Below are 23,717 nucleotides of genomic sequence, written 5' to 3'. Positions count from 1 at the left end.
TATTACGGGTAGCAGAACGATGAGAATCCGTCTGCTACGGTCGATTCCAGAAGGTGGACAATGACCAAATTGTGCCACGTGTATCGCGTAAATTGTTGCATCGTAGGAGGAACGCGTGCAGCAGAGGTTGTTCCTCACGCTTTTTTTTTGCGGACCACTGGATGAAATTGAACGGAATAACGCTCATAGTCATAATGAATTATGTTTTCGGTGCTCTATCTGTTCATGGTGAGACCCCAACACGGTCAATTTTGCGATACGTTGCCTTCAAGTGTCAGGTAAGCGTCGAGGATGATATTCAGAAGAGGTCAAAAGCGACATAGCCCTTTGAAAAAGCGAAGAGTGAATGTCTCCTGTCCTGTGCAAGCAATGAAAAAGTAGAGGCTAGAAGTCTCCGATTCTTCTTTTCCAAACTGCGAACTCAACCTCTGATGACAGGTGTAACTATGCTCTCTCTACGTATTTAGCAATATTTACTCACCCAATTATTCTACGGATTGATCCTCACAGATCATCGAAATTTGTCTGTGATGGAGGGGCCGCAGTTCGTCGTAACCATAGCCGTTACGCTGGCACCATCGGGTACAACATCTGTCGTTCAAGTGGTCGGCTAGAAAATACAAGTAGTTTCCCCGAGGAAACTTTTTAAGATGGAACTTCAAGCAACAGTGAATCCGTCTCCACATAAATTAACATTAACAACCTAATCCCAGTTAGACAGCCGAGTGTGAACTTAACCCCAATCCCGAGCCTAAATTAAAATTTGGCGAATGTCTGGTGGTCAGTATCTTCATTATTGTTTGCATTTTTTACTTGAGGCATCAAGGGAGGAGAGTATTATGGAGGGAGCTCGTGAGTTGCATCGAACGTTGCGGTAGCAGCACAACTGACATTGTTCACCTCTATTTTTGCCGATTCTTCTCTTTGTCTTTTCCAGCGCATTTGAACAGAATGTATCCTTTTTGCAGGATGGCTGATTTTGCCTCGATGCTTAAATTAGTGCTGTTCGGACTACAGCAAGTAGTCTGGACTTGTGTTACCGTAATAGGACTTATAAAGGATCGTCTAGTTTACGGTGCTAATTGTTTTACGATCAAAGAACACCCGAAACCAAAGTGTCTTGAAGGATGGAATGAGAAATTCATCCAGTTAAAGGTTACAGAGTACGGTTTTTTTTTTGTCGCTGGCATCGCCTTACAGAAACAAATATTTACAGACGGTTCGTTTACATTATGTACAAACAGGAGACGATGACAAACCACTTCTTCTAATGCTACATGGATTCCCCGAATTCTGGTACTCTTGGCGATTCCAGTTAAAACATTTCGCTGATAGATACAGGTGAACAACCACCACTAACTGCTATCTTTTTCGCATTCATCCAGGGCTTATATCCCTCCGAGACCGATACATTGGTATAAAACTGTACAGGAGGATTAAAAAACTGAGTTGTTGCATCGGGCAACCCCGCAAATCATTGTAAAGGCAGTTCGCGTTCAAGAGCTCCAAACGACTTTGGGTTGAATTCGAAAGCTTTTGCACGTCCCAATGGGATTGATTGACGCCAGACGTTTCATCCTCCATAGTTTTTTTTTCTTCCAGATGTATCGCAGTCGATCAACGAGGCTACAATTTGTCCGACAAGCCCAGCAAAATAGAAGATTATAACATCGACTTGCTTGCAAATGATGTTCGAGAACTTGTTGAAGGATTGGGTGGGCAAAAACTACAAGGCTAAAGTTTTACTTTGCAACAAAAATTTGATTTCGCAACGTTTCGTGCAACGAAATTCCTCACATTCCAGGATACAAAAAATGTTTTCTGATGGGACATGATTGGGGTGCGTTAGTCGCTTGGCAGGTGAGTGATGCTTGTTTAGTTCGGAAAAAAATCCCCTTCCACTCTTATTTGTCAAAAAAAGCAATTTCTTTCACTAACTATGAGAAAGTGATACAACTCTCACAGCTAGGATTGGATATTATGGTGAAACTGGTTTTTCGAACATTTGAACAATCAAATCCCCATGTACAACTTTCAGTGAACCTCGGAATGGCGATGTTTCAGTATTTGTTTTTTTTATACTGAGTCGGACAATCCTTTATTCGTTGCTAACGTGCGCAACGGGCGCAACGGTTGCGCATTGCAACAGAAGCCGTCGTAAGAAACAGTTCCGGGGTCGCCCGTTTACACTGATACAGAAAGAGATTGACGGAATCACCCTCTTTCCCACAATCTACGACCCCGTAAAGGCATTACCCGCGTGAAACCCGTACCACCTCAGATTCCTGGGGTGGTACGTGGCCTTTAAGTAGAGATTGAGTACCCGCGCATTCCAGAGGCGTTCCTTTGCAGTTCATCTCTGAACTCCACAATTCGAATATTCAACTGTTCCAAATCCACTTCAATCCAGATATTCGAGAGCATTTAAAGGCAACCTATCACGATTTCGACACGGTGCGAAAACCACACTGAAAGCCTAGAGTTCGGGTTGTAGGTTGCGGAATCCAGCGTAGTCCCGCCCATCTTTTCCTCGTCGTAAAAAAACGGCGCAAGAACGGCATTTGTTCCTGAAGAGTGCGTTAGGACGCGCACCTTTGTGCACATTCCGGTCTTCCGCAGTAGTCTGTTCACTCGTTTCACTTGGACAGGTTGTCGAGAAGACTTCGTTGATTTTTGATCGCTCGCACATGGATGCGGACGACACAAGGGTGGCATTTTGCAACTTGTTGGAAAGACCGCCGTCTGCCACGGTTTTTACTACAGTTAGAGAAAGGTGGAAGGATAATCAAGAAAAACCATGCTTACCGTATATTCAAATAGTCCAGACATTCAGAAGTAATAATAGGAGGTTATTCGAATTTTGTCCGAACCAATGCTATCCATTCATTCATTCGAGATATTTTTCTAAATGACTTCCGGATAGTAGATGTTCCAAGTTTTTTTTACTCACAGTTTACTTTCTTTTTTCTTTCTGTAGTTCTTTTATGACTCTATCTACCTGGAATCTTCTATTATGCTCTTTTCAAATTAGTCCCTCCAGTTTGCTCTTATTCTCTCCTGGTAGTGGTTAAGGATAGCAAAGTTAGTGAGCTCTTCCGTTTGAGGTCCGTGACCTGTTCGCCCAGGGTGATGGGTTCGTCTGGGTTGAGATCACCCTAACAAAAGTAACTGTTCATCTCCTGTAGCGTTCTAGGCTTGGGAAAAGGATCTCGCACGGGGATTTCTTGCCTTAGAATGACCTGCTAACCCATCACACAATGTTCAATGTAGGGCCAACGCTTCCGTATGAAACTTAGGCGAAAGTCTCGTGAGCCCTGTCTATTCTTCTTTCAGTTTCGTGGAACACCTATATGTCTTTTCAAGTAAATAAATGTTCGAATATTTGGAATTGCAATACTTGAACATATGTATATTTCGAGTATCCCAAGTACACCATCTATATGAAGTTGCTATGAGTTTATCCTATAACTAATCCTTGCCAGGTCTTCAAGCTGACTTATAACACCGCCTTAAGTCTTCCACTTCTATTATTTTAATTTAATTAAAATGTGACCTACTCATGACTTCGTTGTAACCTCCTTCTTGAAATCAAATCAATTACGGTTGTCAACATTCGTGGTAATTCAGAAATGAACTCTTGTAGGCATGATATTCCTGTGCTTATATCATCGAGAAGAGTCTTAAAGGCCTTGAAAAAAAATAGGAATCAAATCAAACTAGAATTACATAGCTCTAGTGAAAATTAATTTTAAAAAAACAATAATAGTAGTGAAATTAAGCGCTGTTACTCGTTTAAGGTTGCATTGCTATATCCAGAACTCGTCGAGAAGCTCCTCATACTTAATGCACCTCACCCATGTGCTATTGCAGAATTACTCGCGAGCAACTCCCAACAAATGCTGAAAAGCTGGTAATAGCATGAATTTGTTCTTAAAGTGGTGAAATAAAAACAATTTCCAGCGAAAATTTCCATTTCAGGTACATTTTTATGTTTCAAACACCAAAAATCCCAGAGCTCGCTCTTCAAAGTCGTGATCTACACATGTTCGATTCGGCTTTGCGCGATGAGAAAAATGGAATACGGAACAAAGAGAATTTCACTGATGAAGACATGGAGGCGTTCAAGCATGTGTTTGCACACAAAGGTAGGAAAAACTGAATAATAAAGAGAAAGTAAGGAGAAGTGCGCAGGGTGCTATTCAGATTCTTTTACTGGGCCAATAAATTACTACCGTAACATCAGGCATCGAGCCGATCTGAAAGGAGAACAAAATATCTGCAAGGTCGGCGTACACCTCACGGTTATTTCAACTCAGTAATCGGAACTTCTTCTGATTTCAGCCTCAAACACTCATTATCTGGGGTGATCGAGATCCGTATTTGCTCAAAGATGCAGCGACGTTGAGCCTGAAGGTTCATGAATCGTAACGTTCCATGAATAACTCGGATTTCTCCTGCAATGTAGAAAATTGATAGAAGTTCTCATTTAGTACTGCAAAAATGCTGATCTGAGATTCGTCGACGGCGCTTCACACTGGGTTCAGCAAGACGAACCGCACAAAGTCAACAGAATCGCAGAGGATTTCCTCAATTTAGTCAATGTTTAACGTTAGCAGCGAAGATTCGTCAACAGAAGTGTTGCCTTTCTCGAAATTCGAGGATTGGTCTTGTGAGAAGTCACTTGTCCTATCCTCTTTGAGTTAATTCGTTGATCCTTCGCTGATACCGCTTTAATCCGTGCTGGATTTGGAATGTTTGTTGATAGAAATAAAATCAAGTGACGATTGTAAGTATAATAAATTGCACAGAAAGGAAAGTCTTAGAAAAGGTGTCGAGAAGAAAAGAAACACGAAAAAAGCCAAAAAAAAAAGAACAAAGGAAGAGAGGAGGAAAGAAGGACAACCCTATTCGATGTCCCTGTTCTTCTTTTTGTGCTGTGAGTTCCCTTTCGTTGTTTCTTCCCTGATTTTTGCGACTTTTCCCTTGATCCCATTGAACTGACGATGTTTCTTGCAAGTTCGCGTCGATTGCGTGCGCATTTCCCTGGCGCGGTGAACGGTTGCGACTGACCTTTGCTGTGATTTACCATGTTCACATTAATTAATTAATTTCAAAGTAGCTTACAGCCGTCGCGAGTACCGCCTTTTTTAGTACATCGACCTATCCGTTTGTGTAAAAAAAGACGAGAATATCAAAGACTTTAATTTTTCCAAAGTAAATTTTATTAGACGAGCTGACCTCATGCTAGACTGTGGCCATATGAACTGCTACGCTGATAAAAACGATCACCTCGACTTCTCCGCCGCCGTTTGTCAGCATTCAATGGTCATCTCGGGAACGACTGTGAGCAATTTCCTCTTCTCATTCACGTTTTCGTTCCATTATTTTGTTACATGCCACTATCCGAAATTCTCTGAACTTAATTTCCACATAACCTTATTCCAGGATGGCTATCTTCGGTACATTACTTCGATCGATACTGTTCAGACTACAGCAAATAATCTGGACTTTTGTTGCCGCCGTAGGACTAGTAAAGGATCGTCTGATTTACGGTGCTGACACCTTCACGATCAAAGATCACCCGAGACCGAAATGTCTCGAAGGCTGGAATGACCGATTCATCCAGCTGAAGGTAATTGGGTGCTCCTCCTGCCGACAACTTCAGTAACTGTTGATATTCACAGACGGTTCGTCTGCACTACGTGCAAACAGGAGACGATGACAAGCCACTACTTCTAATGTTACATGGATTCCCGGAATTCTGGTACTCATGGCGATTTCAGCTGAAGTATTTCGCTGACCGATACAGGTAGCATCAACTACTACTTTCTTCATTTTTATTAAGTTTTCTTTTCATTTTGTTCCAGATGTATAGCACTAGATCAGAGAGGTTACAACTTATCGGATAGACCACCGAATACCGAAGACTACTGCATCGATTTGCTGGTCAACGATGTTCGAGAGGTTGTGGAGAAGTTAGGTGGAGTCGATGGTCGATGATAAATCTCTACATTCTCTTTTTCCTAACTTTTCGCATTTTTGCACATTATTTTCCAAGTAAAACCAGATAAATTTTGAAAGAAATCAAAAAATTTGAATTTCAAACAAATATACGCGAATCAACCTTAATAAGTCTTCACTTCAGGTTACAAAAAGTGCTTCTTGATGGGTCATGACTGGGGAGCCGCTATCGCTTGGCGGGTGAGTAGTTCATTAGGGATAAGAAGGAAATATTTCCACCAACCATGTAACCTGGACGCATACCAAATGTCAAGTAAACATCCGACAAAACAGTTGTTCAAATATTTGAGCGGGCGAATATTCGACTACTTGAAATCCACCCAAATTCAATATTCCGAAAACAGCGACATTCTGGTGAAGTCGAGTATTTCAATTTAAAATATTTGGTTTTCTGGACCATTTATGTGCTGAAACTTTTAAAGGCATCACCCCGAACGGGGGGGGTGATTCCACTCATTTCTTCCGATGCGTTCGCTCATTTCTTCCAATTCATTTGCGTAAAAAACGGCCCGGAAGATGCGGCGCGTGGCTGGCACTCCAATCGAACTCTTTGTATAAAATAACGCACCGGAACGCCCAAAGCCGCATCTTCCGGGCCGTTTTTTAAGGCGATTAGGAAGAAATGAACGGAATCACCCTTCTCTCTATAATCTACTATCCCGTATACGAATACTCCACCGGAAATCCGTACCACCCAGATTCCAGGAGTGATGCCTTTAACAAGGACAAGCGATTTACTTTCTAAGTCTGCATCGATTGACCATTGCTTGCACGCATTTTTATGTCAGCGACTTTTTTGGGCAGGTAGCAGCGCATATAATTTTAAAATCTTAGATCTAAAAGACCAGCTAAAGGTTTCATAAACAGACATTGATAGTGTTGGGATGTTCCCTAGGATAGATAAGGTTAGGGGCAGGGTCAACCGCGATGATGGGACGAGACCCTCTCGAATACGACCTCTTCCTCCTCATTCCCCGTCCCCTTCCAACGTTGCTATCGTTGCTCGGTTACTGCCAATTAAATACACGTACTGGAGATTTCCTGTGCTTCAAAAACTCGAAACTGTGGGTCAAATGGCAAATGTGAAATTCGGTAGCTTACAGAAGCGAAGAAACATTCATTAGTAGAAGAAGTTAATTTGCCAAAATATTGTTAAAATATTGTTTTTGAAGTACTTCTGCGCTCTAAGATCTATGAAATATCTTTGGATACTGATTAAAGCACATAGTGCGACAAAAAAGGGAAAAGTGAGGTGCATAGGTCAAATTACAGAAAAACGACGAAAAAAACGAAAAAAAATCAACATTTTCTTTTGAAAATGTGACTAAGGGTCTACGCGGATACCGCGTTAAACAATTTTTTTGCAAAAAAAGTTAGGAGCATAAAACTACTCTTAAAAGAAGAAGAGTTCAATGGTATATACATAGTTTATGGACTTCTTAGAATTTAATGCCTTAGAATCTAAATTTTGTCCCATGTAAATTCCAAAAAAAAATAGCCTAAAAACTAGGGAGTGCCTAAAAAAGCGACGTGGCTATTGTGTAGGCCAAACCTTCTTCTCTGAAGCGGTGTCTAAAGTATTTTTCAAAGCGTTTTCATACCGAAGTTGTTCGCTAGCTATGTGCACAGAACCTTTTTGGCCATTAAATTCTATTAAATTCTCGTTTACCCTGTTGAAAACTATATATAATTGAACTCTTCATTTTTAACGAATAACTCTAAGCTTCTGTCTCTTTTGCAAAAATTTGGCTCAGCAAGAACTTGGACCCACGTGGTCCTATTGCCGCATTGTCAGCACATTGTGCGTTACCAAAATAAAATGTTGATGCCTCCATGTTACCATCCTACGCCTGAATCTTGAGACAATATTTTGTAGTGTATGTAATTATTTAGTATTATTTAGTGTTATATCCTGTAATGTATGTGTGTAGTTCTCTAATACTGATACATATACATAATATTTTGTGCTGGTTAGCGTGTAATCATCCATTCACCACTTCCCACTGCCCTCCCCCCTACGACCCCCTTTCCCTTGGTGTCCCATCCATTTACGACCCTCGTCAAGAAAATCCCATCACGCGCTTGACCCTGGTTAAGAGTGTAAACTACGAGTATTGGCGCCATCACGCTCAATTTCCCCTAGTTGTCCTTAACAATGTCGTGGGAAACGGTGTGGTCGATTAATTTCCTACGAGGCATTTTAGAACGTGCCTCTGCGCAGAAACGGCCATATACACCGCATGTACGCTGCAGCTGACAATCGGTTGCTTGTCTTTTCGCGGCGAGATTCCAGCATCGTCATTTCCGTAAAATGTTGCGGTTTAAAGAAATTTGCTGTAATGTTGTCTATCAGCTCCAGCGCAGCTAACGGAAGTTACTGATATTAGAAAAGAATTGGGTTACCTCTGAACTTATTGCTAAGCGCTCCTAACTCTAAGAGCAGCGTATCGCGAAATTGAAAGTGTGGGAACTTGATGGGAACGCTCATGTTCGGGGAACATGAGCGTGGGTCCGCTCAATTAACCCCAATCCTCTGAAAGGGCATGGGCACGCTGTGTGTTCCTACGAGGTAGGTGAGAACACGCCAACATTGCCCTCACTCCAGTCCGCTCAGCAGCCTATTGGTTGGTTTTACTGGGATAGGCTGCTGGGGAGAATTCATTGATTTCCGACAGCTCGCACGTGGATGCGGCACGTGCACAGGGGTGATGCGTCCCAACGTGCCTCATAGGAAATAAGGCCGTTTTTAAAGAGGACTAAGGGAAACTGGGCGGGAGCACACCCACAATTGTAATCTACACGCCAGACTCTATTTTTTCCACCACGTTTCCACATTAATCGTTTTCGTGATAAACTGCTTCTAACCAACCGTCGTTTGCGTTATCTAGTATATTTTCCTTTATTAAAGGTTGCATTGACGTATCCGGAGCTCATCGAAAAGCTTCTCATTCTTAACGTTCCCCATCCAAGCGTTCTACCGCAATTAATGGCTACAAGTTCGGAACAACGATTGAAAAGCTGGTAAAAATCTCAACCAATTCTAGCTTTAATTGCGAAAGTGGCTCTACACCCTGTTTCAGGTACATTTTTATGTTCCAAACACCAAGGATTCCAGAACTGACCGTTCAGAGTCATGATTTCCACATGTTAGAGCTGTGTTTTCGCGGAAAGAAAGCTGGTATACGGAATAAAGAGAACTTTACCGACGAGGATATGAAAGCCTGGAAACATGTGTTCAGTCAAGAAGGTAAAACTAGTCTTTGAGGATGAAGGAGCTGACATGAGGGAGAATATCTAGGTGCTATAAGCGGACCAATAAACTATTATCGAAACGTTGGGAGAACAAGTAATTTGAAAGGAGATCAAAATATTTGCAAGGTTATTCTTTTTTCAAGTTTTTGTAGTGAAGAAGTAAAGTGATGGAAATTTTTTCATTTCAGCCTCCGACACTTATAATTTGGGGCGATCAGGATCAATTCTTGGTCAAGGAGGGAGCAACGATGAGCTTGAAGGTGACTAACGTAATTACCTACGCTCTTTTCTCATAATTTTCTCCACCGGTCCCAGGTAATTGGGAAATGGGTATTCCCTGAGAAGTAATGTTTTATTCCAGTACTGCTACAACGCCAATTTGAAGTATGTAGAAGGTGCCTCACATTGGGTTATGCAAGACGAGCCGCAAAAAGTGAACAAACTCATCGAGGAATTTCTGTACGCATCAAGCCACGCGGTTACCAGCGAAAGTCATCATTCCTCAAAAATGTAGTTATTGTAACTGTAATCCACCAAAATCTTACTGTAATATAAACCTCAGAAACTTTATGTCATTCGAACACAATGAGTATTTCCCCTCTGACTAGCACCAGTAGAAGAGAATGGACCAACAAAATGTATCTCTGTCCGACTATTGTTATTACGTCCATGAAAGACTAGGACAGACTACTCAGGCGAATATTCGGAACAAAATTTCGAAGCAAACTCTTCCTTAGCATCTGAGCTTTTCCAAAATATTTCTTTACACATATTTCCACAAAACCATAAAATCATAAAACAGCACGCGCAAAACTGATGTAACCCTGACTACCTGAAAAAATAAACCAGGAGTAATAAAGCTATTGGGGATAATATAATATATGGTATAGGTGTAATACGTAACGTACGTATGGACTTATTTATTAAATATGTTCATATATAAATAAATATATATATATATATATATCTTTGTGAATGATATGTATTATACTGTAGAAAGTAGGCAGCCGCGAGGGACCATTACAGCAACCTGGCGGAGAAATTTGGCCCAACGTCGTCTACGTGCGCAATTGTACGGCTGCGGAATCCCAACCATCCGCTCAATATGGATAGACGGAATTGTACATGACCTGAAGAGACACGCTATCATAATTCCCTCCAGAAGAAGTCATTCGTAACGGACCCTAAGAACAATCGAGGAATCTCTTTGCTGCGTGTTATCTACAAGGTTTTGGGGCGGGTTATCCTGGACCGAAGAAAAAACGCTCGACGAGCAAGCCAGCTTTTGTCCTAGCCGTCCTTCCATTTACCAGGTGTTCATCGTCAGGAGAGTGATCGAAAGCTGGCAGCGGTATTCAAAGCCAGTGCAATCAGCCTTTCTGGACTTTGAAGCCGCTTTCGACTCTCTTCATCAAAGCGGTCTTCCAAATGCTCCCCGCGCCGATGGAGTATCAGGGAAGTTTGTTTGCTTACTTGATCACATGGATCAACGAGCAACTGCAGCGGTTCGATCACAGGATGTGGAACAGCAACGAATGGATTGATTCCATGAAAGTTCTCGCAGAAGATCGAGAAGGTTGGTCAAAGCTACGTTCAAGGTCGCCGAAGATGCGGGCAATCGCGTCAGGTGATAAAACCAGTTAGTCGCCAAATTAAGTCAAATAAGTCATACTGTCGCATTAATAAATAATCTTTACATCTAATCTTAATTTTTACCTCACTAATTAATAGTTGATCATTACATCACTTTTTTCCATCTATACAAGTTACTGTAAGGCTGTGCGCGTGCACATAAACTCTCGAAAGGTTCTGGATTGAAGTCGAACGAGTAGGCGCATCGCCCACAGAGGTCAACGCTGTGCACTTTTTATGCTGGATGTGATAGTGTATATGCATATAATGTAGAGTAATTGTGCTCTCCGAGCTTAGATAAGTGAATCAGACCCGTGCAACAATGAAAATTAGTGAACACTGAAAAATTTTAGATAAAATAAATAAAAGTAAAAACGTTAACTAGACATGAAGCAGTTTCCTATTCAAGTCGAAAACCATGATCACTTCTTTGTGGACTTTTTGTAACATTTTGAAATCTAGTTGGAATGAAAATTTTGTAAGAAGAGAGCACGCTGTGCTCATTCCTTTGGGACTAAATAGTTCTAGAAAGGGCGGGAACATTTTTCGCAGCATTTTTTTTATATTAGAACGCAATTGAGATAGCCAAATTTCACTACAAAAAAGTAACACCACAGATATCATTCCACCGTGAGAAGTCCACAAAATTCAACAACCTTCTTTCCTTGATTTCAGGAACAACGATTTAAACTGTGATGGATTAGAGACCCTACGATTTTACGTCAACACAAACATTCCAGTAAATGGGGTGGTTTCATATTTGCCGATTTTTGAATATTTGCTCCAACCCTTCAGATCCGCCTCTCGTAGTTGGCTGCCATCAATCGTCTTCCCCGATTGAATGCAAATTCAAAAATATGGGCAATTTTCTCAGTGTTGCACCACACTGCTCGAAAATTCTTTCTTGATTCCGGATGATCTCCTGAAGTTTTCACAGTTGAATACATTAACAGATTTCAGACTTCACCTAGGAATGTCGACCAGATCAGATATACCGATCATCTGTTTTCCCACTGTGGAGAAGTCGTTCACGAGAGCATTTCTGGGATTTATTGAGTTATATGACGACAGATTGGCTCTGGTAAGAGTTCTGTTCAAAGACAATATCCAGTACAGAAGTATTCTGAAGATTAGTTTGTTGTTTTATTTATTCATACTTACTTATAATTTTTAAAATAGGTTGGAGAAGTTGATATCACACAAGAACTTTTCGAATTTACAAAAAAAAATTCTTCAGAAATAAATACCAGATTAGCGCGACGGACGAGTTTACCGCACTACTGCTATTTCCTCATATTCGTGAGCTACGTTCAAACTTATTGACATGGAAAAACAATACTGCAAACTCGTCCACTCAGCTCCAAATTGACATGTTCTATGGACTGTTTGACAGTTATTCAGCATGTCTTTCATTACTTTTGAGGGTTTGCCTCAGATATTTGTCTGATTCACTCCTAACCAGCAGAATCCATAAAAATCCGTGTTTACTTGGATCCCAAATCTATAATCAGGCCAAAACGACATGAATTGCAAGTGTAGTTGCAGTGCTCAAAACGGCGCGGTGGAGGCAGTAGTTGGGACCGAGGTGGGACCGTCGCAAACTGCAGCGATGGATGATGCCACAAGGGTTTCACCACGCTTCTGGCCGCTGCGCTCCACCGCACCGCCTCGAGAGAAGCCACGTACGCAATTGCGTACGTGTTTCATGTCGATTTGACTCTACAGTAGTTATATTGTGATGCTGTATTTGTTTCAACACCTATTTAGATCGATCCAGTTACACAGGAGATGCTGGCGTTTTCGGATTTGGAGAAATTAGTATTCCAGATGCGTCATCGCCTTCATAAAAGGAATTTTACCACGGTAAAACTCTTGTGTTAAGCATTTTCTACCAAGCAATGATATAAAATTCTTTTAGCGAACGATGGTGGCCACACTTTGCGGAAATTCTATTGATTTCCTCCTAATGTGTCTCGCAGCAATCGATTTAGGTGCGATAGTCGTGCCGATCAATCCAGCTTCAACACTTTGTAAGAATTTGATCAGTTTTGAAATCTTCACCCACAGTTAAAGGCATCTCCCCACAAATCTGAGGTGGTACGGATTTCAGGTGGACTATTCTTATAAGGGATAGTAGATTATGGAGAGAAGGGTGATTCCGTCCATTTCTTCACTAAAAACGGCCCGGAAGATACAGCATCGAGCGTTCTGGCGCGCTATTTTCTACAACGAGTTCGATTGGAGCGCGCGAGCCTTGTGCACGCGCCGCATCTTCCGGGCCGTTTTTTACAGCAGTTGGGAAGAAATGGACGAATCACCCTTCTCTCCATAATCTACGATCCCGTACACGAATATCTACGATCCACCTGATATGCGTACCACCTCAGATTCGTGGGAGATGCCTTTAACATACATATTCTATGCACAAGCACGAGACAGTGTCACAGTTGGTTGAAAAAATTTTCGCGTATAGCGCAACATCGTATCTGCAATTGCGTACAAAGCGGGGCGGCCTTTAACCAGTAACATGTGATTGTGCCTTCGTTATGGCAAAGCGAGGCTGGTTCACAGTAAGAGAGGAGAGTTGGGCGCTATCACATACGGATACGGTAGCTGTGTTGGAACCAGACACGGAGCGGAATTAGAAATTCAGCAACTTCACTTAATTAGCAAACAAAACGACTCATCGCTGAAAAATCTTTAAAGGTTGAGGTAAGGTGACGACCCTGGGAACCTCCTGTTAACCCCCTTCTTCTACTTGAACGCGAACCTTAACAATAACTGGCTACGATGATGTTCGCAAAACAAAAACACCCCGTTTCTATGAGAAATAATTTTAGTGCACAAGATTAATCCCTTTCCCTATTCTACAGCCAATAAAATATAAGGTAGAACTGTAAGAATGGACCAGAGCGAAGGAAATTTCTTTTAAAAAATCATAATACCGTTTATTAAGGAAAGAAGTTGATAGACTGCTGATTTTGTGAAGATTTTCAGTTGAAATTGAGAAATATGTGGTCAGCTGCGAAATCGAGCATATGGTTATCGAGCGAGAATATGAGAAAAAATTAGAAGATCTGCGGGCGCGAGAAACATGCGAACATCTGTCTGTTATTATCCTTGAAGAGCTACGTGGAGAAGAAGGAGACGAACCGACACCGAAGAAGGAGGAATCACAGCTCTGTGGACATGAGACGGTATGTTGCACTGCATCACTGCAACCGCTAACGTTGAGCGAATCCTGAAATTTCAGGCGCTTGTCTTCTTCTCGTCTGGTACTACCGGCCCACCAAAAGCGATACGACACAGTCATCGTAGCCTACTGGCACATCTCGCACAAGTCATGTAAGCCATGATCAATTTATTGATCGTCTACCATAAATGATTCTCCAGGTCGACAACAATCGCAAAGTCGAAATATCCGTTTCCAAATTTATTAGGCGGGAATAGAGTGCACGGAGTACTACCGTATTTCCACGCTGGTGGTCTAATTACCGTATTCTGCATGTTGATAGAGGGAGTTACGGTTGTAATAAATAGGAAATGGAATCAGCTACAATTTCTTCTGACCTTACAGGAATACAAGGTAGTTCCACTTCTTCAGCTGATGCTTTTAAATGTTCATAATTTCACTCCCATTCTTTTTCAGTTTCATCCATTCATTCCATTCCTTGCTGCCGTTTATACTTACCTTTCAATTCTCGCCCACTCGTTCATCTCCTCGCTCCACAATCCATTCGTCCATTTCTCCTTTACTCCATTCTTCTTTTAAAGGCATCACCCCACGAATCTGGTGTGATATGGATTTTCGTTGGAGTATACCTGTATCGGGTCTCAGATTATGAATGCAGCGGTGGTACCGCTCATCTCTCTCTTTATGTGAACAGACGGCTTCGGAGTGCGGTTCCTTGCAACGTCCTCTATTGCAAGGCGCCGCCTTTGCGCCCCGCCCCCGCCCGCGATTCGTCGAAAATCCATTCGGACGTCCCGATAGGCAATTCATTGCATTCGACGAATCGGAGGGGCGCAAAGGTGGCGCTTTGCAATAGAGGACGTCGTAAGGAAACGCATTCTGAAGCCGTCTGTTCACAGCGATGCAGGGAGAGATGAGCGGAACTGCCGCTGTATTCATAATCAGGGACCCGGTATACTCTAACGAAAATCCACACCACGCCAGATTCGTGGGCTCATGCCTTTAATTTACCCCCCACAGTTCCCAATTTTTGTATTCCTCTCATTTATGGTTTTGCTTCATCTCCTCCATCTTCCTTCTCTTTAATCACTCACTTCTTTTACTCATCAATCGACATCGATTCTATGTAACTTTATTTGCTACTCTTTCCATTTTTGTTTTGTTCCTTTCTCTCCGTCCATTAAATCGCACTTTGGCACCCGAAACTGACTGGTTTCTGCGTCATTGATTTGTGGACTTTGCTTCGGAACATTTCCAGATTACCGTCATCAACATTGTGCCGCCGATCCTAGATTTCCTCGTGAGTCATCCTTCCGTCAAAGTGTACGATCTCAGCGCATTACGGTACGTAAGTCGCCGACTACTACAACATCACAGTGTGTTAGTGAGGTGTCTTCCGTTAAGGCTTGTTTTTGTGGGAGCAACCAAATGTGAGGAATCACAACTTCGTGCATTGAAGGAACGTCTTCCTGGAGTTGAAGATGTTGTGCAGCGTAAGCTTGGGCAGATAAACATACATAACAAAGAGATAATCAAACAAATCCCAGGCAAATAAATTAAATCACAAACTGTTCAGTGTTTGGAACGACCGAGGCTGGAATGCTGTTGTTTGCTACTCCTAAGGGGAACACACGACTCTCGTCGGTGGGACGACCGATGCCTGGAGTAGAGGCGCTGGTTCGTGGTTCTGATTACTTTTTTTTTGTTTTGCAATAGGTCACTCCTAGATATTCCTTGGATAGGCACCGCTTCCAAAGGGTTCGAGAGGGCAGACAGTGTGCAGACGACCAGAACATTGGGGGGCGGGACAAAAGCGTTGAGAGCGCACAGCGCAACTTTCCACCTACTCTTATATACTTCCGATAAGCTTTCTCCTAAAATACTCATGCCATTTTCTTCAAAGAATATTAGCATGACTCTACCTATCTTCAATATCTTTTTTTTCTCAAGACAAACCAATCGCAAGTTTTAGTTATCATTAGATAACTTATTTCAAAGACTGTTCGAAAACTCAAGCTTTACAGATTGTAGGCAAAGATAAAGAATGTGTCGGTACAGATGAAGTTGGGGAACTGGTAGTTCGGACGCCTACATTGATGGATGGATATTTAGGAAAATCTGAGTAAGTATCGTTTTCTAGAAAATATTCCGTACAGTCTCATGTGTTACATGTGATTTTTCCGAATGAGAATAAAGAGAAGGAATGGTCAGAAAAGAAAAACCAATTACAGACGTAATTATTACTTACCTGAGCGCACTCCTATGCTCTTCGAGAAGATTTTCCTGCAGTAGATAATGCAATACTTTTATTGAACTTAGATGTCTAAAATCATCGGAATCATAATTTGATAACTTTAGAAAGTTCTAGGTCCAAGACGCGAAGCGTTAGATGCTACGACATCTTAAGGCCAAGCTACAAGTAAAGCACTCCCAGCATCATTTTTCAAGCATGGAATTTTCTCAGCCAACGGCTAAGTAAAACCCTAAAGCTAAAACCTTGTAGAGACTTTTGGAGGATTAGTGAAAAATTATTATACAACTTATTTGTAAAGGATAAACTGCCTAGCGTTAATCAGTCCGTTTGGGATGCGGCGCCGCGTTCACTTCAATTCAGAATCGGTTGATATTTAGGATCCCGTAAATAGCCTGTACAACGACTTGCGGGGTAACCGATGTGTCGCAGAGAAGTCTGGTACCAATTTAGCGACCCCGGAGGGATAAAAGGCTTTATTTGCACTAGGGTAGATTCGAACCTGATCTGATCGATCATGCAACAGCCACAGTGGACCTCTTAACGACTGCCCTTCGCAGGAAATTAAAGAAATATTCGCAAGTAGGGGCGATGTGGCGTAGTCGGTAAGAGATCCATTATGGCCGCACGGTCGATGGTGTAATGATTTTAGTGGAGCTTAACGCGTTGACGATAATGTCAGACAATACCGTCTGACAATTTTTTCTTCTTTTTTTTTGCCCCAAAAGACAATCTCCGATTATGTTGGAGGACGGAATCACAAGGATGCTTTACGAGAAACTATTAAACATTTATTCTCTTCTGTAATCTGTTTTTAGGATAGTGTTTTTCTTGCCAATTGTTAGACGATCCAGTTGAACCATTGAGGATCAGAAATTATTTTAAAAAAAAAGCTTTCGTGGTCCCGCGCGGCAGATATGCAAAAAAAACCATTGGATCGTCATCGTGTTGGGTAACCCCCGTAAATGCATTCACTCATCACGCGAGCACTTTCATTTCGTCACATTGATATTCAAACACAACCCTCATACTTTACTGCTAGTTGTGTATGTTTTCAAAAGTCATTTCATTTCTGAGATGTTTTAAAGTTTTTTTTTCTCTAATTTCTGAAATTTCATCCTCCATCCTCATGAATGGTTCGAAACCGGTGATCTGGCTCGCATTGATGATGATGGATTTGTTTACATTGTTGGTAGAGTGAAGGAAATGATAAAAGTACGCGGATGGCAGGTGAGATAAATGATCATTCGATTTGCTAATATTGACTGATAACTCTTATATTTCATGACTTTCTTTAAGTCTTAGATTACTAACAGTTAATTAATTTGTTATCAATTTCGGTTTTGAAAGTCTTAGTCATCGCGAGTCCACATCACTAACACCGGCATTCAGGTGAATCCATACGAAATCGAAGAGGCCATAAAATCCGGTGTTGCTGGCGTAAAGGACTGTGCAGTTGTTGGCATAAAGTCACATACGGACGGTCAGCTCCCTAAAGCGTTTGTCGTTGGAGACGTGGACGAGGATGAAGTCATAAATTTCGTCAAAGGTTTCCAAACTTGAACTCAATCATTGCAAGTCCAGCACTTTGTTGCACCGAGCGATGGCAACGCATTCAAAGCAAGTCCACTGTACAGCTCCTCTCCACGGACTAACGCAAGTATACTCGGGTCAGGACATGAAGCACGGTGCAACTGCGCAAGCGGCTGCGTTTGAAGCGGCGCGGCAGGCAGCGGTTGGAATCGAGATGGGGCTATCGCGCGAACTGCAGCGACGGGTGGTGCTAGCAAGGGTTCCACCACTATCCTAGCCGCTACGCTCCACCGCACCGCTTCGAGCGCAGCCGCTTACGCACCTGCACCTTGCTTCATTTCGTTTCGACCCTACCACACTTGGAACGCGCCAGCTGCCTCGGAAGTGCGCTAATTGAAACAAAGATCATTCATAAATGGCGACATTTTCAGAAACATTCATCTCCTACAAACATCTGTGTGGAGTCGAAGTCGTAGAGGAAATCCCGAGGACACCATCCGGCAAAATCATAAGAGTGAAACTGAGTGGCGAACTAAATCCGTTCCTATGATATTAAATTCCTCACAGATAATAATGATTTTTGTATGTACTATGTACTGTTCTACAAACTCAAGAAATATTGTTATGAAGGAGCTCGTGAGGAACGTCGACATTCTCCCTGTTCTGTAACGGCAACATTCCAGTGTCAGTCAAAAAACAGAAAAAAAAACCCAAAGATTATGGATTTCTTAAATTTTGTAGTTATAATCAGAATGCTCAGAAAAACAACGAGTAGTACAAGAAGGTTCAACCACCCCACTTCGAGGGGTAAGATGTGGTCGCGGGAGGCACTCAGTGGAGCTCCTCTTCCTCGAAGTGAATAATGAAATCAGTCGGGGCCGTAACACCTAAACATTAGTCTTAGAGGATCTATGACATGTAGGACAATGTTACTAACAGGAAGAAGTACGTCGGGGCGTCGAGAAATGGGGGCCCCACTGAGGCCCACCCCCTACATTCCCCCCCCCCCTTCTAATCCTATTCGCTTCTTTCCGATCTGCTTCGGTACTCGCCGAACCTTTCTTGGCGTTGACGAAGAGTCACTAACAGTGAATTCGCCACAGCGAGGCTTATAACAACAGTTACCATAGGAAAGATGCAGTTGGAGCACAACAATGTGATGTCCTGAGCGGATTTTGTTGAAATTCGACCGCTTATTCACCGAAAGGAGAGCCGTGTATTCCCGCAAAGCCTTGTTTCTTCCCTCGTTACGAGCTGAAAGAGTTGTCGAGTTATTTAGGTTTTAGTGCTTTGACGGTGAATCAGTGGTATTGATATATTGCTATGTTGGTTTTGCTCGCAAAGTCCTCACGAAACACTCGCAAGTAGCTACGGAACCAAAGAAACACGATTACCGGCACCTAAAGTGCACCTGCCATATGCCTGGTATTTTAACCATTATATAAAAGAAGCTATATAGTAGGGTCAAAACGACATGAAGCACGTACGCAATTGCGTACGCGGCTTCCTTCGAGGCGCTTCGGTGGAGCGTAGTGGCTAGGAGCGTGGTGATATCCTTGCTGGCACCATCTATCACTGTAGTTTGCGACGGTCCAAACTTGGTTCCAAATGCTACCTCCACCGCGCCATTTCGAGCGCGTACGCAAATGCACCGCAACTACACTCGTGTTTCATGTCGTATTGACCCGACTATAGTAGGGTCAAGACAACATTAAGCATGTACGCAGTTGCGTACGCGGCTTCTCTCGAGACGCTCTGGTGGGGCGTGGCGATCTGAAGAGTGGTGAAATCCTTGCTGGGACCACCTATCGCTACAGTTTGCGACGGTCCCACCTCAGTTCCAAATGCTGCCTCCACCGCGCTGTTTCGAGCGCGGTGCAAATGCACCGCAACTACACTCGTGATTCATGTCGTTTTGACCTGACTATATGTGCAAAACTCCAAATTTCCATAAGTACAGGCCTCTTTGCAGATTTCGCCAACAATAAGGAGAGATTCGATGGAGGATGAATTTAAGAACATCTATAATGACACTAAACATGTGTTGTATAGTCGGGTCAAAACGACATGAGCAACGGTGCAGTTGCGTAAGCGGCTGCGCTCGAAGCGGTGCGGTGGAAAGAGCTGTTGGAATCTGGGTGGGACTATCGCAACCTGCAGCGATGGGTGGTGACAGCAAGGGTTCCAGAACGCTCCTAACCGTAACGCTCCACTGCACAGCCTCGAGAGAAGCCGCGCACGCAACTGCACCGTGCTTGATGTCGTTTTGGCCCTACTGTACTTTACTACGGCCATGAAAAAAACTGCGATAATTAAGATGACTCCAAGTAAAATCTTAAATTCGGTCCAAGGAAAGTTCCAATAAACTGCAGACTGTGATAGATGACAGTTTTTTTTTTGTGTGATTGGACCCAAATCTCGAAAATAAACTTCTGAAGAGTTCCAGCCATTTTCTTTTCACAGTTCCCTTCTGCTGTTCCTACGATAGGCTTTTGTGGGTACGTCAGGGGGAAAACGATGATTAGAAGCTGGTAGTGTTGCAGTATACAAACGCGAACTTCTCAAAACGCACACCGTTTGTGGGTGACTGTCGCCGTGCTAAAAGCCGTGAATTCCACGGAAACCCAAGTCGATCTGACGACAGAGCCCCTTCGAAACTGACTGATGACCGAGTACTGCAGACCCTTTGAACCAACTACTCAACACTTTATTTCCAATCAAGACATAGGTAAGAAATTAACCGAGATAAAGATCAACAAGATTATTCGTCTCCTGCTCAGAAAACTAGTACGAGAACTTTAATCTACATTATAGGGTCCAAATCGGTCCAGTTTGTAGCGGTGGGACAGCTCATAGGACCGTAGGGAAATTACTGATAATCAAAAACTAAAAAAAAAAAAAACACATATAACGCACATTCTTCACGGAGAAAGGAATACGTCTGATTTCGAGGTACCTAAGCGTTGCAATTAAATTCGAGATCCGACATTCACCATCAAAAGAAAGACAAATTAAAAACCAAATTAACTCCACTACCCACATAGAACAAGGATCCTAGGGGTTAACACGTTGACGAAAATGTCACTCAATGGCGGCAGCCAGTCCGTCTTGTGGGACGATGTCGCTCAATGCTGCACGATGGTATATTATTTTAGTCAAAATGTGCGCGATTGTTTTGTTTTCTGTTCAAATAATCAGTTTGGACTTAAAAGTATCTTATGTTGGAATCGACCAACTATCCATTGAATCTCAAGTTCAATTTATACTTATATTTATACCACTTTTCACCAGCAATTACAAACAATTACCAACAGCATTCATTACAACAATCAACAACTATGAATTGTTTGGAAACAATCTAAGCAGCAAAATTCGTTGCACTCATTGCATTTTGCTTTAGTCCCCTTACCCAAGTTCCGCACAGTCGATCTGCTCGAAGGTCGACTGAGCAGTACCTGAGATCGAGCTGTAACAATCAGAGCAGAACCGTCTGTCTTTAGCTTTCGCATTCGTATCAAACACCAGCTTTCGCTTGCGAGTTCTTGAACTGCTGATCGAGATTTTGTTGAAGTTCTGAAGTTCTTATACAGCAAATCGTCAACAATCGACTCTTTGATGTAACTAATTCTGATTTGCTTGACCTTCTTGCAATACAAAAACGAAGCGCTTACCAAGGCAGTCTGAGTTACGAGATGAAAAAACTGCCGGATATACCATTCGACTGTCTTCCTTAGAAACGGAGTATAGACAGCCATCTTGTCGCTGAGGTCAACGAATCCCTTCATCGCGTTATATCCAGCAACAACCAAGGGCCTACCGTTTGGATGAAAGCTGGCATTATGTTTGGTAGATAAAATATGAATGTCCTCCTTGTCCTTCCATTTTAGAGCCAGCACTCCTCTCAGGTTCTGCTTGTTAATGAACTTTCCTCTTTTTTGTCTCTGACGATCTGAGGGATGCCCTTACAATTTCTTTGCAGGGTTCCCACCATGTCCGTCTTCTTGAGGAGACTTTGGGCAAGCGGCGAGTTGATGTACCAGTTATCGGTACACAGGTAATGTTCTTGAATCAGAAAACCGTCCATTAACTCCAGTACTGCAGACGATGCCACACTAGTTGTCCGTTTTGGATCTTTTCCGGCATAAACCTTGACGTTCTGATTGTAGCCAGCACGAAAGCAAGGCTTGAAGAGCTTGATTCCAAATCGATGACGTTTTGTTCCATTGTACTGCCAAAACGAAACTTGATCTCTTAATGGCACTCGAGTCGTCGAAGCACAGCTCCCCCTCAGGTCTCTACATGGCTTGAAATTGGTTATTTAGATAGTCGAGAACAGGCTGCAGCTTATAAAGCTTGTTCGTATTGTCGGCAGCAGCGTTGTCGACAAAGCGAAGATGCCTTTGGATCTCGATCTCTGGTCATGAAATCACCTGCAATCGAATGTCCACTTCTGGCCAAGTTCCGACCAGTAATTCCGCAAATTATCAAATGGAGAACGGGACATCTGCAAACAAAGCCCAAAGAACCTTCCCAGTTCATCTGTGTCCGTGTGAGCTCATCTACGATGCTTTTCTTGTCCGTAGACGTTGGTCTGATCAGCTAAGGAGTTCTTCAGAGAAAAACAGCTCGTAAAATAGGAGCGGCGTCTCACAGTTGTCTACCTCTGGATTAGCTCCAACAGGCTCGCCAATGGTCCATCCGTTTGTTTTTGAGCGTCGTCTTTGCAAGTGTTCTCTGCTTCCCCGTCATTGTCATCATCTGAGATGTCAGAATCGGATTCACTCACTGTTAGGAACAACAGCAGGAGCCATGTCATCGCCATCCACACCGTCGGGAACTCCAGCATCGCTGTCGAGGAGCAACTCGTCAAAGCTTTCGTTGAGGTCGTCGATATCGGCATCCAGAACGGAGCTCAAGGTGACAGATGAAGATTACTCAGAAGGATAATGATACTGTCGGAGTTAATTTTATACCCCAGACTTAGATCTATCTCGAGTGATCAAGATTGATCGGACGAACTAGAACGTAGAACCAGAAGAAACAGAAACAGGAACATAGCTAGAGGGTTCAAGATCTGTTTCCTCGTCTTTTGCACTTTTCTTTGACATTTTTAAATCATAATCACTCACTTAGTTAACAAAATTTCAACAAAGAAAAATGTGTCGTCCCATGCGACAGTCATGAAAAAATGGCTCGTCGTCAAGGTGTTAAATCAATTTATATTACATCCATGAGTTTGCAGTACCTCAAGAAATAGAGCGCGCTATTCCATTGAACTCGGTTTGCAGAACAATTCTCGGCCCTATTGTTAGAACTATAGTTTCTTGAGCTGTGCACAGATCGCTAAGCAGATATTGGTATTGAATAATACTGAGTGCGACAAGAAGATTCAGAATTATTTCATTTTACAAGTGCTTTTGTGCGTTGCCCCGCTTACCACAAATAACCGTGGAATAGTGCGCTCCATTGCAAAACACGGCGCCACCGCCCGCATGTGATACTCAGCCAACGAACGATGGTTCGATTCGACATTCTCTGTGTTGAGACCTAAAATGTTCTTTTGTGCATATATACTTCGCGTAAACTCAGGTGTAAATATCCACAGGGTTACAGTGGGGATTTGTGGTTTGTTCTGCTAGCTGTAGTTATTTTGCATGGTTTTCCTTAGGAATAAGTGAGCATTTCATCCGTAGTTTTGAATTGACGTAGTTTTCTGTTTGTTTTAGTTGTTTTGTTTGTTTTCTTTGTGTTCGTATGTGTGGTGGTCTTTTCATACATAGTAGATGTTTTATGATCTAAATCAAGCCATTCGTTTTATTTTACAGTTTGTTAGTG

The 23,717-nt window shown here is 42.5% G+C and overlaps 2 protein-coding genes across 8 annotated transcripts; one reads left to right on the top strand and one right to left on the bottom strand.

Annotated features, from left to right (window-relative positions):
- Positions 1-969: 969 nt before the first annotated feature.
- Positions 970-18,432, top strand: RB195_005449 (uncharacterized protein; the record flags this gene model as incomplete). Of its 6 annotated transcripts, XM_064177950.1 has the most annotated exons (34): positions 970-1,155; positions 1,217-1,341; positions 1,603-1,715; positions 1,805-1,860; positions 3,798-3,910; positions 3,979-4,145; positions 4,204-4,283; positions 4,342-4,413; positions 4,491-4,595; positions 4,824-4,936; positions 5,229-5,343; positions 5,446-5,459; positions 5,488-5,632; positions 5,685-5,809; positions 5,868-5,980; positions 6,146-6,201; positions 8,930-9,042; positions 9,102-9,268; positions 9,320-9,399; positions 9,462-9,533; positions 9,635-9,783; positions 11,866-11,986; positions 12,673-12,768; positions 12,824-12,935; positions 13,903-14,102; positions 14,159-14,250; positions 14,299-14,491; positions 15,357-15,442; positions 15,503-15,591; positions 15,675-15,775; positions 16,123-16,220; positions 17,546-17,579; positions 17,742-17,898; positions 18,314-18,432. In XM_064177950.1, the coding sequence occupies 34 exons, from the start codon at positions 970-972 to the stop codon at positions 18,430-18,432; spliced, it is 3,777 nt and encodes a 1,258-aa protein (XP_064035042.1). The 6 variants fall into 6 exon arrangements, with proteins under 6 accessions (XP_064035042.1, XP_064035045.1, XP_064035046.1 ...); XM_064177951.1 differs by lacking the exons at positions 17,546-17,579; positions 17,742-17,898; positions 18,314-18,432 and having other exon boundaries at positions 16,130-16,177; XM_064177948.1 differs by lacking the exons at positions 970-1,155; positions 1,217-1,341; positions 1,603-1,715; ... (19 more) ...; positions 17,742-17,898; positions 18,314-18,432 and adding an exon at positions 10,717-10,849 and having other exon boundaries at positions 11,877-11,986; positions 12,824-12,896; positions 16,123-16,224.
- A 2,855-nt stretch (positions 18,433-21,287) lies between these two features.
- Positions 21,288-23,064, bottom strand: RB195_005448 (uncharacterized protein; the record flags this gene model as incomplete). 2 transcript variants are annotated; one of them, XM_064177946.1, is made up of 5 exons in its annotated part: positions 21,288-21,455; positions 21,871-22,132; positions 22,544-22,640; positions 22,669-22,793; positions 22,902-22,990. In XM_064177946.1, the coding sequence occupies 5 exons, from the start codon at positions 22,988-22,990 to the stop codon at positions 21,288-21,290; spliced, it is 741 nt and encodes a 246-aa protein (XP_064035041.1). The 2 variants fall into 2 exon arrangements, with proteins under 2 accessions (XP_064035041.1, XP_064035040.1); XM_064177945.1 differs by lacking the exons at positions 21,871-22,132; positions 22,544-22,640; positions 22,902-22,990 and adding an exon at positions 23,012-23,064 and having other exon boundaries at positions 21,397-21,455.
- Between the last annotated feature and the right edge of the window lie 653 nt (positions 23,065-23,717).

This window comes from Necator americanus, chromosome I (genome assembly GCF_031761385.1).
Source record: "Necator americanus strain Aroian chromosome I, whole genome shotgun sequence".
NCBI lineage: Eukaryota > Metazoa > Nematoda > Chromadorea > Rhabditida > Ancylostomatidae > Necator > Necator americanus.
This window is presented reverse-complemented; position numbering and strand designations above follow the sequence as displayed.